This window comes from Sapajus apella, unplaced genomic scaffold, assembly GCF_009761245.1.
Source record: "Sapajus apella isolate SASKATOON/1434 unplaced genomic scaffold, GSC_monkey_1.0 scaffold181, whole genome shotgun sequence".
NCBI classification, from domain to species: domain Eukaryota; kingdom Metazoa; phylum Chordata; class Mammalia; order Primates; family Cebidae; genus Sapajus; species Sapajus apella.
Window position 1 is genome coordinate 1,300,310 of NW_022437121.1, and position 17,076 is coordinate 1,317,385.

Below are 17,076 nucleotides of genomic sequence, written 5' to 3' on the forward strand. Positions count from 1 at the left end.
CGGGGAGTCCTGGGGTGCTGTGAGGGTCCTCGCTGTGGACATGTGCTCGTAGTGGGGGCATGGGTCGACTCTCATGAGACGGCAGTGGTAATTACTGGGTTCAGCCCCATGGCCTCTGGTTTGAGGTGGGGTCCCAGGCAATTTGGGGTGTGAGGAAGAGATTTCGGGGGCTCAGTGGAGGGAGCAGAGGGGAGGATCAGAGGGAGGCAGCTCACAGAATCAGAGCCTGGCCCGGTGCCGTGTTGACTCGCAGTGGCCTGCTGGAGGAGCAGCCACAGAGACTGGAGCCTTCGAGGACCCAGACCTTCCCGATGGCTGATGGCTCCAGGAGGCACAGGGGGTCAGGAGCAGCCTGGCAGGGAGGGGGAGCAATGGAAGATGGGAGGGGGAGGTGAGGAGGTGGAGGTGACAGGGGCCTGGAGAGGGAGAGGCCCTGGGGCCAGACAGTGTTTGTAAAGGGGCGGAGGTGTTTGCAGGAGGGCGGAAGCAACCAGGGGATGGATGGGGTGGGGGGTGGGGTGGGGGGAGCTTCCGGCATGGCCCCGCACAGCAGGGAACGGTGGCTGCCAGGCGACTACAGTGTGCACGGTGGCCCTGGCGTCCTGCAGGGACTGTTAGACAATGCTCATGCAGACCCTGTGCCCCCGCCGAGGTCCCCTCCACGGCTGTGCGCTAGCTCCTCGCCCCAGCAGCAGTGACACGGCTGCAAATAACCCCAAGTCCCCGACTTCATGGAGTTTCCCTCCCAGGGAAAGAGACAGACAGTGAACAAATGGAAAAAAAAATAAGTCCATGGTCATTCTGGAAAATAACCGGGAGAAGTCACGGAGATGGGCAGGGACTCATGGAGGGCTTCTCGGAGGAGGTGACCATGCTGTAACTGAAGGGTGAGAAGGAGATGGCCACAGGGAGAGTCTGGGGAGAAGCTTCCAGGCCTGGGGTGGAGGCAGGCTTGGCGGTCCTGGTGTGACATTCAGCAGCGGGGTGGTCCGGGGCGCCGAGCTGGGACTTGCTGGGGCTGGGGGAGAGCCGGGCTGACTCTGAGAGGCACTCCTGGTGAGGAGGAGGTGCCAGCTGAGTCTCTGCCTACCCTGTGGTCCAGTGAGGCAGGCACTCTCATCTCCAAGTTCATTGTACATCTAGGTAAACTAAGGCCTGGCAGCCCATCAGGGTGGAATGGGGCTGAGCCACAGGCAGCTCTAACCCCGGGCTCCGGGGCTGTCTGGTGAGAGCCGGAGCCGAGGAGTGGGGCAGTGAGGCCCTGGCGAGCGCCGGGCTCAGTTTTCCAAAGATGGCTAGAGCCAGGTACTGGTCCTCAGAGGTGGGTCTGGGGCCCGGCATGGCTGGTGCCTGGGCACCAAAGAGGACACAGGGCCGGACAGGTCAGGGGTGAGGCGCAGCTCGAAGAGAGGGTGAAGCCCAGCCCTGATCCTGGGGCCCGGGAAACCCTGAGGGCCACGCAGGGGGTCCAGCAGGTGGACATTCATGGGGAAACTCTGTGTCCTCCTCTGGGACCCCACTCCTGGCTTCCCCTTGACTGGGTGCATGAGGGTGAAGGTTGGGGGAAGCGCCTGTGAGTTCAGCCCGTTGGAGAGAACAAGGCCTCACGGGTCCCCTGGTCCTGGCTCCGCCCAGCATGCAGCACGCCCAGGGCACCCAGGCCTCCCTCCCGCCGTCCCTGGTGGGCGACCTGCCAGCCTTGCTCCCAGGCCCACCCCGACTCCCTAAGCCTGCAGAAGAACGGCTTCTCCGAAATCGGGAGCTGCCCCAGGAGCCAGAACGCTGTACCCAGGGCCTGGTTCCCAGTCCTGCCCTCTGCCCTCAGCCTCAGTCTCCGCCGCCACCCCCGAGGTCCCCATGCCCTCTGGACCCCTTTCTGCCCACACCCGAGTGCTGCGAGGTCCCTCTGTTAACTCATGTTTTCATGTCATCTGTTTCTGTTGTTGCTTACGCACGTTATTGCGTTAACGTTTAAGGAAAAGTTCAGCTTTGGGGAAAATAATTTCACCCTCAGAGAAGTTTCAAGAATGAGAATTTGACAAGGTGCATCTGCACCCCTCTCACCCAGGGCACATGTCCACTTTGCCATTTGACCCCTGCCTCACCGCCTCTCTCTCTGTTTCTCTGAACCTCTGCCTCGTTCTTTCTCTCTCTGCCTCTGTCTGTCTCTGCCTCTGTGTCTCTGCCTCTGTCTCTCTGCCTCTGCCTGTGTCTCTCTGCCTCTCTGCCTCTGTCTCTGTCTCTGTCTCTGCCACTGTCTCTGTCTCTCCCTCTGACTATGTCTATCTCTTGTCTCTGTCTCTGCCTCTTTGTCTCTGTCTTTGTGTCTCTCTCTGTCTCTGTGTCCCCCTGTCTCCCTGTCTCTCTGTCTGTGTCTCTCTGTCTCTGTCTCTCTGTCTCTCTGTCTCCCTCCTTGACTCCTAAAGACTTGAAGGTCTGTTTCCTTGGAATGCAGATGTTCTTTTGTGTGACCTCAGCGCCGCTGTGAAGTTCTGCACGTTTACCACGGACACTGCCGTTATCTTGTCTGCCGGTCTGTGTCCTGACGGCTGCTCCCGTCAGCGGGGGCGCAGGACAGGCCCTCTGCGTCACTGGGGCCTCCTGGCAGAAAGGACATGGCAGGCTCTTCCTGCACGTTTCCCGCCCCGCCCTGCCGTCAGCCTCTCTTCCGAGGAGCCCAGGTCCTTCAGGGCAGGATGGTTTTAGAGAAGCGGGCCTGCAGCCTGGTGTGCCCCTTGACACTGGGAGTCTGCGTCTCAGTCACTCAGTGGCAGAGCAGGAAATGCCCACTGGTGCAGATGCACCCACGCCGGCCCTGCGCCTCCCAAGTAACCCCTGCCCTCTATCTCCAGGGGTGCCCCATGCACTTCCTCCCAGCCCCCTCCCTCCTTGGCTCACTGTGCCTGGTCTTCCCCAACTCCTTCCTGGCCACAGCCCAGGGTCACATGGGACTTCAGAGGCCATGTTTTCCTGACCTCCAGAGCCTCACACAGGGCTGCCCACATCCCCTGCCCTGGGCCTTTCCCCTCCTCTTCCAGGACTCCCCGGGGGCTCGTGGTGGCCACTCTAGCTGCCCTGGCTGTCCCCACCCTCCCCCTCCTCTCCTCTCGCCCTGGCCTTGGGCATCTCTGCCCATGGACTCACCACCCAGGACACCCACATTCCCATCTCCAGCCCCGCCCCTGCTCCAGCTGCCTGGACCAGCTCTCTGCCGGAATTTCCACAGGGCCCCAAAACCCAGCAGCCCAAAGGGAGTGCCTCAACCTCCTCCCAAAGCCACTTCCTCCAGTCCTGGAGGGCAGCCCCGCCCGCCCGTGCTCCCAGCAAGGGCCTGGCTTCCTCATGTCCCTCATGTCCTGGGGACCCGGCCCCTTCCACGTCTCCATTCCTCACTCCCTGGACCTTGTGGTGACTTCAGCTGTGCTCCACCCTGCTGAGGTCTTTCGAGAATGCAGAGCTGGGCGCCGGCCCCATGCCTCAGGCCTCTTTCAGCAGAGACACCAGAATCATCCCAGGGAGATGGAGCCAGGCTCAGAGGGGGGCCAGTTTGAGATATGCTGGTTTGGTTTCTTCAGACCTCACTTCACTCATTCCTTTATTCATTCACTCATTTATTGGAAATTTAACCAACACCCATACAGCAGCTATCCAGCCCAGGGGTGCAAACCTTCCCCCAGACCTACATCAGCATGGGGGGTCCTCACTCTGCTCCAAGCCTGCTCTGCCCCCACCCCACCCACCCCAGGGGATCGTTCTTTGACATTTTGAGTTTGTGTTCGACATCTCCTTGCTTTAAGATAAAAAAAGGTGATTTTCTCACATAGTGCGTCTGCCTCGGCCAGCCGGCCAGCCGAGTGGAATCCTGTGGTTGAGCCAGGTGTGAACTCCTGCCCCGATCCTCTGCCCTCGGCCCTGATACCCCATGAGACTGGGTCCAGCCTCTTTCCCAGTGGGCACAGGTGCCACAGAGCTGCCGGGTCCCCTGCAAGGGGGTCTGTGGCCAGGCCCCGCTGCCACCTGTGGGTCTGCCCACCTGTCTGGCTCTGTGTCTCCAGGCTTGTCTTCCTTCAGGCTCAGCTGAGGCTTGGCCTTGAGCAGTGTCTCCCCCACAGGCCAGGTCTCAAGCCACACTTCTGTGCCCCATGACCCCCTCCATCCCAGGCTGCACCTGGTCCCATCATCATGGCGTGGGCACCTTGTACCTCTGCCCCAGCTGCACCCACCAGGCAGTGCTCCCCTGGCCCCAAGCTACCCTGCTTCAGGCTCGTGACCTGGCCTTTCCCTACAAGGGGCTCCAGGAGAAGGCCCGGGTGGGGGTTCAGCCTGGCGCGGGGCTTCGGTTGCAGTAAAGGTCAGAGCTGAATGCCAGGGCTGGAGGATGCCCGCGGGGCGGGGGACGGTACACAGCCAAGGCCGTCCCGGGCGCCTGTTGACGTCAGTCCTCAAGGCAGCCTGAGGCGGAACTGTTGTTGCACGTCCTATCTCCGGCAGATCAATCAGTGGGACCTCCAGAGGGCAAGGGCAGAGCGCGGGCTGGCAGTCTCCTCAGCGAAGATCTGAGCGGGGGGACCTTGGCATGCCTGCTCTGGCAGCCTTCAAAGAGCGGGGCTGATAGCAAGGCGGCCTTGCTGTCATCAGCCTTGTCAGAGCCTGTCAGAGCCCGTCCTTGGCGGCCGGATGGGGCTAGGGTCTTGGGGCCGAGTAGAAAGGAGAGTTGGGGCCACACTGGGGCCTGGTTGGGGTCGCTGGTGGGCACAGGTCTCTTGGTCCCCTGGTGTGGTGAAGAGTGACACAGCCTGCCTTTCAGGGTGGCAGTAAGGACCAGAGACCCGACCGGCCCCCAGCAACATGCTGATCCCTAGCCCCAGATCCCACGGCCCACTGCGCAGGCACACCCTTCCACGTTCCCCAAGTGGGTGGATTCCCCTGCAGGGCCTTCCGGGACTCAGCTCCTTGCTGGAAGCAGCCTCCATCCCAGGCTGAAACCCCCAGGCTCCGTGCAGCCTCCTCCCAGGCTTTCCCTGCTGGCCACTGACCATACCGCAGGCCACCTAGGCCGGGGCCCAGAGCACAGCCAATGAGGCTGGGGAGAGCCAGACCAGACCAGCCATGGGGATTCAGATCCTTTATTGACAGTGGACATGAGGCCAGCCCTCCGTGGCAGGCTCTGGTGCATGCCCCCCGCGTGTTCTGCTGGGAGCCGGGTCCGGGGCAGGCGCGGGCCGACGAGGAGCCTAGGACTCCGACTCAAACATCTTCTTCCGGCCCTCCATGCCTGACTTCTCCTCAATGTTCTTCCTCCAATCACCCACGTCTCGAAGATCCCGCTCCTGGGGTGGGGGCGGGAGAGAGCTCAGGCCCACCCAGCCACTCACGCACCCTGGTCCACACCACCTTCAGCCTCAGGTTCCCCTCTGCATTGGGCAGTAGAGTGTCCCCTGCACAGCACCCTGGAGGGGCAGTGGTGCCGGGCACCTGGCAGGGCAGTGTGGACCCATAGCAGGGCGAGTGTGGGAGGTGCTCCCCAGGGACAAGGCAGGTGTGGGAGGTGCTCCCCAGGGAGAGGGCATGGGTGGTGCTCCCCTGTGGCACGCACCTTCTCTGTGTCCTCCTTCTTGACCTGCTTGAGGTTGGCTCTCAGGTCCATGCACACCTTGTGCTTGGAGCCCAGCAGGGCCTTGAGCATGGCGTCGGCCGACATGCGCACCCGCCGCAGTGGGGGCCGCTTGAACTTGCCCCGCAGATCGAACAGCTTCTGGTTCATGTCCTCCAGCTGTGGGCACAGGAGCCAGGTGGGGGCCCGAGGTCCCGGTGGCCTCAGCTCCCTGCCCCTACCCGTTCGCCCACCTGCCTTGGGGGCCACTGCCCGCCCCCAGCACTCACCTCCTTGCTGCTCTTCTGCACCCTCACCTCCATGTCGTACTTCTCCTCTTCAGCCGCGTCAATCTTGGCGTGCAGCTGTTTGCAGAGCTCCTAGGAGTGGGCGTGGGGCGGGTGGCTGTCCTGACACTTGGCAGCCACGGTCACCGGCCCCTGCCCTGACCACCCGGCTGGCCCTCTTGACAAGTGGGGAAACCGAGGCAGCAGGCAGGCCGGCTGCGGGGGGGTGGCAGTACCTGCACTTCGGACATGGAGCCTGGGATGTGCAGCGGCGGGCAGTGCTCCGCCAGGTAATTCTGCTTCTCGGCCTCGCGGCGGCCCTCCTCCTTCTCCAGCTCCGTGGCCGCAATCTGCAGCATCACGCTCTGCAGCGGGGCAGGTGGTGAAGGGCTGCGGCTGGCTCCCCCACCCCCGCAGACCCACCCAGACAGCCCCCCAGGTGCCCACACCTACCTTCAGGTGCTGTCTGCGGGCCGTGATGGCCCTGTTCCGCTTCTGCATGGCAGGGACAGAGGACAGAGTCAGGGCCTCCAGGCCTGGACTCCCCCACCCACTTCCACACTCTCTGGCCAGGTTGGGGGCTCCTGCCCAGGGACCAGCTGAGCCTGGGGGCCCCCGAGGCCATGATGGGGAGGCTGGGCCTCCCCGGGCCCAGACCTCGCTCTGGGACACGGCGCTGTGTGATGCGTGACACTTTGCCCAGGTGGCACATGGTGCTGGGGGGCAGGGGCTGGGGGAGAGGAGTCAGGCCACAGGGCCAGTCTGGGGCAGGTCAGCTGGCAAGGTGGGGGCGGGAAGTGCAGGAATCAGAAAGAAGAAGTGATTCCCTTTGACCAGGCCACAGCCACACTTGCCCTGCCCAGAAGGCATGGCACAGCCACTTCCTCTCTTGGTGGGTGGGTGGGGCACTTTTTGCCAGCAGGGAGGGCAAGGGCCATCTTCCCTGGGTCTCAGGGCCTTGAGGCTGTAACCTATGGCCTATCCCGAGTTGGGGGAGCCCCTCCCCACCATGTTTTGTGCCTCCAGCAGGTACTTACCTCCTCACTGTCCAGGGAGGGAGAATGCAGGCCGGGCGGGGAGAGAAGAGAGAGGTTAGGGCCATGGCCGTCGGGGTGGGATTCCTGATGGGGTGGATGGGGCGGGAGGTGGCAGGGGCACTGTGTGGGGGCACACTTACTCTCCCATCCTGAGGTCCTGAGCTTGGAGCCTGTGGGGAGAAGAAGGCAGAGGTGTTGCCCGGGCCTGGCTACCACGACGCCTTCGCCCAGTAGCTGGTAAAGGGTGCAGGCCTCCCGCTGACGCCCCTCCACCGCCCCATCCCGTACTCTGACCCCCTTCAAGGGCAACGTCTTGGAATTCCCCAGGGTGAGAAGTAAGAGGAGAAAGTGTTCCCAGAATGTCCCAGGCATAGCCTGAGGAGCTGCAGCTGTCCCTTGGGGGGGGGGGACGGGCCAGCACAGGTGGCCGCCTGAGTGACGCTGTTATTTTTAGCCCTTCGTCTTTGGCTTTGGGCCTAAGTGCATGGAAGGACCACTCCTCAGTGTGGCCCGGGGGCTCAGGTTCGGGGGTTTCTTGACTCCTAAACACCCCTTCCAGGGTCCCCAGAGGTGAAACCTGGTCGTCAGGGCCTGCCTAGGACCTGCCTCAAGCCAGAGCTGCCTCCCCAAGCCTCTCCCTCTCATTCCCGTCTGTGGAGGCCCCCAAAGTGGGCTGCTGGTGGCATCCCCCAGACCCCCAGACCCCTGCCTCAGGGAGTCCTCCCTCAAACTAGCTCAAGCCATGCCCTGTCCCCCGGCCTCGGCGGGCTGGGCTGGGCCTCACCTAGAATCTGGGCAGCAGGGCTGAGCGTGAGGTCAGGCCGGCGGTGGCAAGTTGGGCTGGTGGGCCCAGGGGGAGGGGTATAAATGGCCTCCCCTAGGCTGGGCCCCTGCTCAGAAAGGGCATGGAGTCCTCCTCAGACCAATGGGGGCGAGGAAGCCGCAGAGACCTCCCCACCTGTCCGGCTGCCTGGCCTGGTCGCGTGCTGCTGCCCAGTCCAAGAAGTCTTGGTGAGGCGCCGCGGCTGGGCGGCTCTATTTAGGGCTCAGTGACGCGCTGGAGACGCCTCTGCGGTTCTTGTAAGGAGCCTGAGGACACTGGTGCCTGGCTCTGCCTGTGGTGTCAGCCGGGCACACAGCTCAGGTCAGCCAAGGGGTCACCCTTCAAGGATGCACACCTCACCCCACCTCGCCCGAGGTCGGCGTCCAGCTCACCAACAGGGCCGCCTGCTGGGTTCAGCCACAGCTTCTCTGCTGGGCCGGCTCCCCCACTGGGGCCCCTGCAGTGGGCCGTTCCCCGCTTCAGCCCACGCCTGACCCCCTTCTGCAAGCCTGGCTCCTGGGGTGAGGCCTCCCAGGCCCTGCCACAGCGGCCGACGGCTGGGGGCTGCCCCCTCCCTGCGTGAAGCTGTCTCCATGCGTGGGGAGCGGGACTGGGAGTGAGGGGCTCGCTGTACCCGCGCTGGGCCCCTCCCAGCCTGCCTGGAACGCCTTGCCACCGTCCCCTCCAGAGACTTGGAACACATCCTTCAGCCTAAGGAGGGTGGCGCCACCCGCGTTGGGAGCCTTTCTGACCCGAGGGGGCTTGGGGCCCGCCTGGCTGCCCGGGCAGGCCCGGCACTGCCCTTCTCACCCAGGCCCGAGGCCCTGGTTCCCCCCAGCTCCGCAGTCCCCACCCTGCAGAGGCCCCGGGACCGTGACTTGGCACCCTCTCGGAGCGGGGGCTCTTGGCCCCAACCCCATGGGGAGGATCAGAGGAGACAGCAGCGTGGAGGCTCCAGCCGCTAAGGCAGCCCAGATGTGTGGGGGACGGAGAGGGGAAGCGGCCAGGGCGGAGCCCCTAAAGGCCTTGGCGGCTTCCAAAGGCATCTGCTGCCCCCTGCTGCTCACGCGGGAAGGCCCTGCCGAGCTGTGTCCCTATGAGGATGCCTCCAGCCTGCCCCATCCCAGCTGGCCTGACTCTCTGGACCCCACTTCCCCGGTCTTCCCAGGTGGCCCAGGAGGTGATGGGGGGGGGGAACCAGAGTGTGGGCAGGGAGGTGGGGAATCTGTGCTCCTGGGGAGGTTCCTCACCCCTACCCGGCGGTCCAGCAGGGATGGGTCAGAGGCCTCAGGGCCTGGCTGAGACTGGAGAGGAGCCCCTCCCCCGTCCTTGTGGGGGGCCCTGGTGACTGGAGCCAGGCCCTGTGTCTGCATCCCCTCAGGCTCCAGCCAGACACACAGTGGCAGGAGAAGGCGTTTATTGTAGTGGTCCCACAGGGCAGCCTGGGCAAGTGGCCGGGCTCAGCGGGGAGACCGAGGCTCATGGTGTGTTCCCGAGCAGGGCAGGGGCAGGGGCAGGCGCAGGCGGGGCTGCAGAGCCAGTGCTCGGTCCACCTCCCTGACCGACCGCAGGGGGTGCCACTGGACCACGGGCTGCTGGGCATGGGCCAGCATGTCCGCCCAGTGCTGCAGGGGCTGCCCCAAGGTCTGGGTACCCAGATGCACCTTGCCCACGGGCTCGGCCCGGAGCTGCGGGCCACAGTCCCAGAACAGCCAGCACCAGGTCCACATTCTGTGCAGAGACAGGCCACGGGGCGGGGTTGGGGGAGAAAGACCGTGGTCAGCAGGGTCTGGCACTGGGTCCCGATCTGTCCCTGCCTCCCGGCAGCCCACCTGGACCTGGCTGAAGGGCACCCGGAAGGTGAAGGCCTCGTTGAAGTAGGGGGCAGCCGTGCCCTTTTTGCCAGCTGTCTTTTTCTTCTTCCACTTCCTCTGGTTCAGCATGAGCTGGACCTTCACGTAGGGCTCTGGGCAGGCAAGAGGGGCCGGAGGTGGAGACGCTGACCCGGGCTGAGGCTGAGCACAGGGTCCCACCTTTGTACACCAGCGTGGGCACGTGTGACCCTCACCTGCCAGTCCTGGACGCAGGCCTCGGGCCTCCAGCACCACCACGGTTAGCCGGCCCGAGCCCGGCACATACCGGAGGGAGCAGCACAGCTCCCACCTTCTCGGGCTGCGGGCAGCGAGAGGGCTTCAGCTCCGGAGGGCCATCCTGGCCAAGGTGGCCTTCTGGCCAAGTTGTTGCCCATCAGGCCTCAGTCCCTCCCATGTCCCACAGGGCAGGGTCCCTGCCAGCTCTGCCTCGGGCTGCAGGAGGGGCTGTGGCCTGGTGATTAATGCCTCACCTCGGTGGCACCCGGTGGGCCCAGGGGGTACCAGTGCTCCAGAACGTGCTGCAGATCCATGGTGCCCAGTGGCAGGTGGAGCTCACCCAGGGGCTCGTGCCCTGAGAAGCGCCTGAAGTGGAAAAGCTGCACCTGCAGGGTGGCCCCTGGCAGCCCCACCTGTGGGACCTGAGATAGCGGTGTCAGCCAGGCCCTCTGCCCCAGCCCAGCCCCCTCAGCCGCCCAGTCCCCCCAGCTGCCCAGCACCCCCAGCCGCCCAGCACCCCCAGCCGCCCAGCCCTGACTCACATGGAAGCAGCAGGTCTCATCAAACACGGGGCAGAGCGTGCCTTGGGGCACCTTTGTCTCGTGCCTGTGCCCAGCCTGGGTGGAGACGCTGAGCCGGGCATAGGGGTCCACGGTGCCCCCGGGCCTCAGGTCGGCAGCCTGCTTCAGGCCCACCCTGATCTGGGAGCCAGGGGAGTGGGCTCAGCCAAAGGGCCTGCCCTGTCAGCTCCCCACCACCTAGGGCACAGGGTTGGCCCTTCACCCATCACCCTTTCCGGAAACTTGCAGAACCTGTGGCCCTTCACCTCCTGCCTTCCAAAGTCTTACTCCAGGGAGAGCTGCAGGCACCCCCATTGCTGAGCGGCCGCAGGGCTGGATTGCTGGCTCTCCACATCCGGCTGCACCTGGTGGGTTGGGACATGGGCCAGGTGCTGCTGCCACCAATGCCCCATCGGAGCCCTGGGCTCTCGGGCAGCACTTGCAGGACATGGGTCAAGACCCCCACCTCCGGGCAGGTCACCTGGCAGGCACAAACCCTCAGCTTCGCTCTGTGAGACCCACCAAACCCACCCCAAACATGGTGTCTGTTTACCCCGGCCTTCCTCAAGAACCTGCTGTGGCTCCCTCTGGCCCACTTTTCCCTGAGTCCACCTCTCATGCTACCTCCTCCTGACCTCTGTCCACCCACTTTCCCTGCCAGGAAGGCCCTCGTCACCCCTGTTTCGGGGGGAGTCAAGTGTCCCTGGGGTTGAGCCCACTCAGCTGTCCTGGGCTCTGGAGCCTGGATTTCAAGCTGCCCTCTCTGGACCGATCGGGAGAGGAACTGCTCCTCACCAGGCAGGTGGTGGTGGTGCCCGGGCACTGCCCAGGCCCATGGCCTCCTTGTCTCTGGGCTTCTTCCTGCGGCAGCGGCAGCAGCAGCAGACAGCATAGAGGAGGCCCGAGATGAGGAGGACACCCGAGGCAAAGGCGCCAGCAGTGACAGCCCAGTTGGGCCCTGGGGTGGAGGCCAGGCTCAGCATGTGGGGGGACAGCTGCAGCCCCCACTTGGCTGGCTATCCCCACACCCCTCTTTGGAGTCCCACAACTCACACGGGGTCCCGGCGATGAGGTCTGGAATGAGCCCGGGTAGAGCTGTGGTCCCAGCTGGGGCTGGGACACTGGGGGAGTCTGGTGAGTGCCCCATCTTTCTGCCCTGCTGGCTTGGAGGAAATGGTCCAGGAGGCTGGGTCAGCTGGGAAGGTGGCCCCTCCAACCCCTGCCCACCACCCCATCTGCCTGGCAGCAGCCAGCGCTGGGTCTGCCTGGGCAAAGAGGCAGCCCGGGGTGGCCAGGGGCGAGGGTTCTGAGAGGCAGGAAGCTGAAGGGAGGGAGGCGCTGGACCCTGGCCAAGGCTCCAGTTTGGCTGCCCAGGCCCGGCCTCCTGGCTACCTCCCCCCAGCCCCCAGCCCCAGCTAGGCAGGTAGGGCCTGGGCAGCTGGGTCCCTGCCTTCACCGGACCTCAGAGCACACTTGCCCCCACTGTAGGATGCCTCCTCCACCAGGAAGCCCTCTCCCTCGCTGCCTCTCTCTCATGGCCCTGGACCCTGGGCCCTGCCTGGGGGTCCCATCTCATCCCTGGGGGTTCTCATCTCTGAGGTCCCATCACTTCCTTGCCCCTACAGGACCCCCCACAGCTGGGGCCCACCATGGTAAGCCACTTGGAAGCCCAGAGGGGTCTGCAGGCTCCTGGGGGAAGGAGCAGGGCTGGCTGTCAGGGGCTCACTGAGCAGGCCTGGGCTGAAGGTGCATTCCTGGCAGAGGCTCAGGGCCGCAGCGCCTGGGGACGAAGGTGAGGTGGGGGCAGGTAGGGGCAGGGTGCAGCTGGGAGCGGCCAGAACATTCCTTGCACACTGACTCAGCCGCCGCCCGGACTCGCCCACCTGCCTGCCCGGCCACCCTTCGGCATAAGGGTGGGAAGGAGGGTGGGGCGGGCGCAGCTGCTGGCCCCTGCACCCCCCTGCCCAGGGCCTGGGGAGGGAGCACACCTGGCCGGGCTGGCTCCTCCCATCCACAGGCAGGGGAACCAGGGTGCCACATGGGGCCCACAGTGACCCTAGGCCTGGGGTGACTCCCTGGCTCAGCTCTTCCCTGAGTCCACCTTGCAGCCGGCCAGGAGACTGTTCCTCCACATCCGAGCCTCCCCAGCTTTGCCCGTGAGTGCCTGGGACCCCTCCTGCCGTGTCCAAGTCAGCCTGGCTTTAGGGGCACAGCCCGGGCCATCCCTCAGGAATAAGCAGCTGTTTAGATGAGATCCCCTCACCTCTGCAGCCCCCCAGCCTGGTGCAGAGCAAGGAGACAGAAAGGGACCCCCGCCATGACAACACACACACACACACACACACACACACACACACACACACACACACACACGGACAGCATCAACGCCCCACTGCCTGGCAGGCAACTGTGCTCCCAGAACTGACCCACATCCCCAGTGTTCAGAGAAGGGGGGCAGCTCAAAGAGTGGGGGAGGGCCCAGCTTCCAGCACACCTGCAGACCAAGCTGCCTGCCAGCTCCACGCCCTGTGAGCTCAGCAGGCCAGGCATTTCACTGGTGAGTGGGCTAAGGCTGGGACCTCCAGTTTTGTAGCCCTGGAGGCTGGCATGGCCCGAGGAGCCCAGCCTGTCCCCCAAGCAGAGGGGCCAGCACTGCAGGTGGAGGGATTGCAGGCACAAAACGGAGATGTGGCGGTCAGGGCCGGCTTCCCAGGCTGCACCCCACCCTGTGCACAGCGCCCCGTGCTCAGAGGGGTCCCTCCCTGGTTTAATGAGTGCTGTGATCATTGTGAAATTCTTCATTTTGGAACAAGAGGCTGCACATTTTCATTCTGCACTGGGCCTCACAAGCTACGGAGTTGGTCCCATTCAGGGGACCCCTTGGGTGAATCCCTGCAGATGGAATGGGGGGTGCAGGGAAGCTCACAGGCCTCGGCAGCCCCTCAGCCCTGGGGGACGCTCCCAGGTGGGTTGGGTGTCGCACATGTGGCTGGTGGAAACCCTACTAGCAGCTGACGGCAGGAGCTGGGTCCGCAGGGTCCCTGGAGCAGGACTGTGCAGGCCAGATTCACACAGGCCACTGCCTCCTCCTTACGTGGAGTTGAAAGTCAACTTCGCCTTTTGAAATGTCGGAGACTGTATGCATGCTGAGATTAAAGTAGCTTCACTGGAGATTTTTATACAGAATCTCGACCTGTGCGTGCAGGCGTGTGTACGTGTTTGTGCGTGCGCCCCTCCCCTGCACGCCCACTTTGCTGCATCCCCTCCTTTAAGAACAGTCAGGGTGAGCGGGGAGAGCATCCCTGCAGTGATATGCTGCTGCAGGCCAGCAGGACTCCTGGGCCAGCCTGGTGATCTTGTCCCCAGAGGAGCACAGAGCCACCCAGAAGCTGCTCCAGAAAACCCCAGGACCCTGAGGGAGCTGGCTGTTAGTGCTGGGGGTTGTCCTGAGGCCTGGGGAGGTGCATGGTCCCTCTGGACCTCCGGGACCGCAAGGAGGTGCAGGTGCAGTGAGCGCATGGCCACCAGATGGCGCCGTCTGCCCCGCTGGACCTGGACTCCAGCGCGGCTCCTGGGGACAGGGGCCTGGAGACCCTTGGGCGCTGGGGACACTTGGGCCTCCCAGCCCCCACCCAGGAACCCCCTGCCCTCCCTCCCTGATCCTCCCAGGCTGCTCTCCCCATTGTCTAGCTTTGGGTGTCCATCTTCTGTGGCCATGCTGGGAAAACCTCCTCTGGGAGTTCATGTCATGTTTTCCCAGGAAAGGAGATGGTCCTACCTCCCTGGCCACCCTCACTCCCTGCCCCCCCGGACACCCACTCCAGGAGGCTCCTTAGGACTCTGGAACCAGCTCCACTCTCCTCACAAAGGTGGCTACTCTGCTCCTTCAGCTGCATCCCCACCCTGCTTGCCCTCCAAGGCCTACATGAGCCCACCTCTTCCAGGGAGCCTTCCGTGGTCACCCCAGGACCCCCAGACCTGCCATGACGCCTTGTACTGAATTCCACTCTGTGTTCCCTCCCCATTGGGACTCCCAGCCCCCACCAGGCAGAACACGGGTGGGCCCCCTCCTTTAGACTTCTTGTCAGCCCAAGGGCAGGCACTTGTTCCGGGCTTGACTTACTCCATGGTGAGTGCAAGTAGAATGCTTTTGGCTTCCATAGGGGCACCTTTCTGTGGGTCCTTCCTCTGAAAAATAAGACTTCCCTACGTTCGGGGGCTGGCAGCCCCCAGGTGTAAACACACTCACCTGACGCCCACTGCTTCCCCGGACCAGCCAGCCACCAGGCCTTCCGCTCAGACCCTGGGCACCCGGAGGCCGGTCCAGCTCTCAGGCAGCACTGCCTCTGGTGACGGAAGGCTCTCCTTGGGGAGGAGGGTTGCGGGGGGCAGAGCTGCAGGAGCCCCACCTCGTGGCCGGAACTGCTGGCCCGTGAGAGCTGGGAAACTCCCTTTGGGAGGAAGGTCTCTCTCTCTCCAAGGCCCAGGGGCCGAGCATCTGGGCTCCAGCCTATTTCCATGGGTCTCTTGGGGCTGGGGGCACCCTGAGTCCTACCCAGCTTTGCTGGAGGGGGTGACGGGCCCGAGAGGGCTGGTTTTGGTGAGGGGCAGCAGGAGGGGACTGGTTGAACCTGGTTTGAGCAGGCCCTGACACCGGGGAGGGGTCCCGAGGCACAGGGCCGCCTGGCTTGGAAGAGAGCACTCTCAGGTGCTGTGGGTCGGGGGGACAAGTGTGAGGAGGACAGGGGCCAGGCGGGGGCTGCCCTGGGCAGTGTGGCACAGGCACCCTCAGGATACTCCCCTCCGTGCCTTTGTCTCCTGCCGGGCTGGCCCAGTCCCTTGAGTTCTTGGTTTTCTAATGAGCGACCCCCCTCAGCCGCTGGCCCCTGAGCGAGCGGCCGGAAGTCCTCACTCCAGTCTAACCTCAGTGTCCCTTGTTTCAGCTGGACCCCCAAGCAAGGCCTATAGCCTGAGCTCCCTACTCTGCTCTGGCCGGTTAATCTCGTCCAGCCAGTTTAGTCAGGTCCGTGAGCTGGGCCCACCTTGGAGTGGCCCCCCCAGGCCAGGGCATTTCCCAGAGCCCTTATCGCTGCGGGTTAATGCTTAACGGGAAAACCTGTCTCAGCAGGCCCGGGCCGGTGGGTGGTCAGGCAGCACGTACAGGGGACATAGCCCGGGCTCCAAGGATGCTTTTGGGCCACAGCAGGGGACGTGTAGGCCATGCATGCATGTGTCGGGGCCCCTCCGGTCACATGCAGCCCTGGGTGTGTGGGGATGTGCACATCCTTCTGGTGTTTGCACAGAGCACGGGTCTGTCTCCTAGTCTGGCCAGTCTGGGATGAGAGGGGCCGGAGGCTGCCCAGCGGGGCTTTTAGGCAAGCAGGGGTGGCTGGACGCCGGCCCCAGGGCACAGCTGAGCTACGTGCCCCGAGCGAGATTCTCTGCCTCTGGCTGTGTAGGGGCTTTGTACCTTCCCCAGAATATGGGCGCCTTCACAGCCAGACGGGCGTCTGAGGTTCCAGGGCAGGAAGGAGAAAACCAAACAGAACTGGAGCCTGAGGCCAGCCCTGAGGCCCCGAGACAGCGGCTTGGCAGCCAGCAACCCCATGGAGACCCTGGTGGGGCTCCTGGATGGGGAAGCTTCCTCTGAGGTCGCCTGGGGAATGTTTGAGGTTGGAACACAAGGCAGACGCTGGCTCGGGAGAGCCGGGAGTCACTGGCACACAGAGACGTGTGCTGGGTGAGTGCGTGTTCACCCTGCCCGCCCGCTCTGACGGCCTCCCTCCATGTCTGCGTTCCTCGAGGCTGGGGCACCCTCTTTGGCTGGGGCGCAGGATGGCCGGGAATGGGGGAACTCAGCTTGCCACAGCTCTCTGTGGTTTGGGATGCACTGTGCCCATTCTCTGTGTCTTAGCTTGTGTGTGCCACAGTCACCTTTCATTCGGGCTGTCTGCACCCCTTCATCCTGAGAGGCTGCACCCCATCAACCAGGCATCTGGGGATGCTGTCCCCCATGACATGGGCCTCTGGAGAGGCTGCACCCCATCACCGAGCCTCTGGGAAGAGGCTGCACCCCATCACCTTATCTCAGGGAGGAGACTGCACCCCGTCATCGAGCCTCTGGGAGGAGGCTGCACCCCATCAGTGAGGCTTCAGAAAGCTCTGCCCCATCTTGGACATGGGGGCCTGCACCCCACTCCTCTGAACATGGCAGTTATTGATTCCATGGGCTCAGTGCCTATCCTCTGAGAACCTGAATCTGGGTTCTGGGGATGAAAACCTCACGTGATGAACTGCCTGGGTGGCCACCCCCTCACCTGAAGTCTGGGGCATGTAATCCACTCCGCAGATGGCTGGTGCTGCAGGCCGCCGCATCAGAGGATGGGGGTCGTCTCTGTCCTTCCCGCACTGACCTCATCTCCCAAGGTCCTCGGGGACCTGGTGGCCCAGGCTCCTCCCCAACAGCTTTGTGTGGGCCCCATTTACCTTGTCTGGGGGCTGTGTCCAACCGGGCACCCTGGCATCAGCGCCTCTGCACCCCACCGTTGAGAACGCCTGCCGGACACAGCCTGGCGGCCTGCGTGCCTGTGCAGCCCCTCCTCACCCAGGGCTGGGTGACCTGTCCCTTCTCGGTCTCCTGTTGTCAACAGGGTGCCAAGACAGCATGCTCCCCTACTGTTGAGCCC

General features: G+C 64.1%; 2 protein-coding genes across 3 annotated transcripts; both read right to left on the reverse strand.

The window, feature by feature from the left end:
- Window positions 1-5,108: 5,108 nt before the first annotated feature.
- On the reverse strand, window positions 5,109-7,896 carry TNNI2 (troponin I2, fast skeletal type). 2 transcript variants are annotated; one of them, XM_032268447.1, is made up of 8 exons: window positions 7,876-7,896; window positions 7,058-7,087; window positions 6,918-6,924; window positions 6,334-6,375; window positions 6,117-6,245; window positions 5,884-5,973; window positions 5,597-5,773; window positions 5,109-5,330 (listed from the first exon to the last, which is right to left on the reverse strand). In XM_032268447.1, the coding sequence occupies exons 2-8, from the start codon at window positions 7,063-7,065 to the stop codon at window positions 5,235-5,237; spliced, it is 549 nt and encodes a 182-aa protein (XP_032124338.1). In that variant the 5' UTR covers window positions 7,066-7,087; window positions 7,876-7,896; the 3' UTR covers window positions 5,109-5,234. The 2 variants fall into 2 exon arrangements, with proteins under 2 accessions (XP_032124338.1, XP_032124337.1); XM_032268446.1 differs by lacking the exon at window positions 7,876-7,896 and adding an exon at window positions 7,702-7,776.
- A 1,244-nt stretch (window positions 7,897-9,140) lies between these two features.
- Window positions 9,141-13,346, reverse strand: SYT8 (synaptotagmin 8). The gene is given in 12 exon segments (XM_032268448.1): window positions 9,141-9,446; window positions 9,448-9,471; window positions 9,573-9,706; window positions 9,809-9,897; window positions 9,899-9,912; window positions 10,085-10,252; window positions 10,373-10,531; window positions 10,657-10,755; window positions 11,186-11,208; window positions 11,211-11,348; window positions 11,444-11,553; window positions 12,117-13,346. Coding segments are annotated over 12 exon segments (1,518 nt in total). The 5' UTR covers window positions 12,431-13,346; the 3' UTR covers window positions 9,141-9,200.
- Window positions 13,347-17,076: the final 3,730 nt, after the last annotated feature.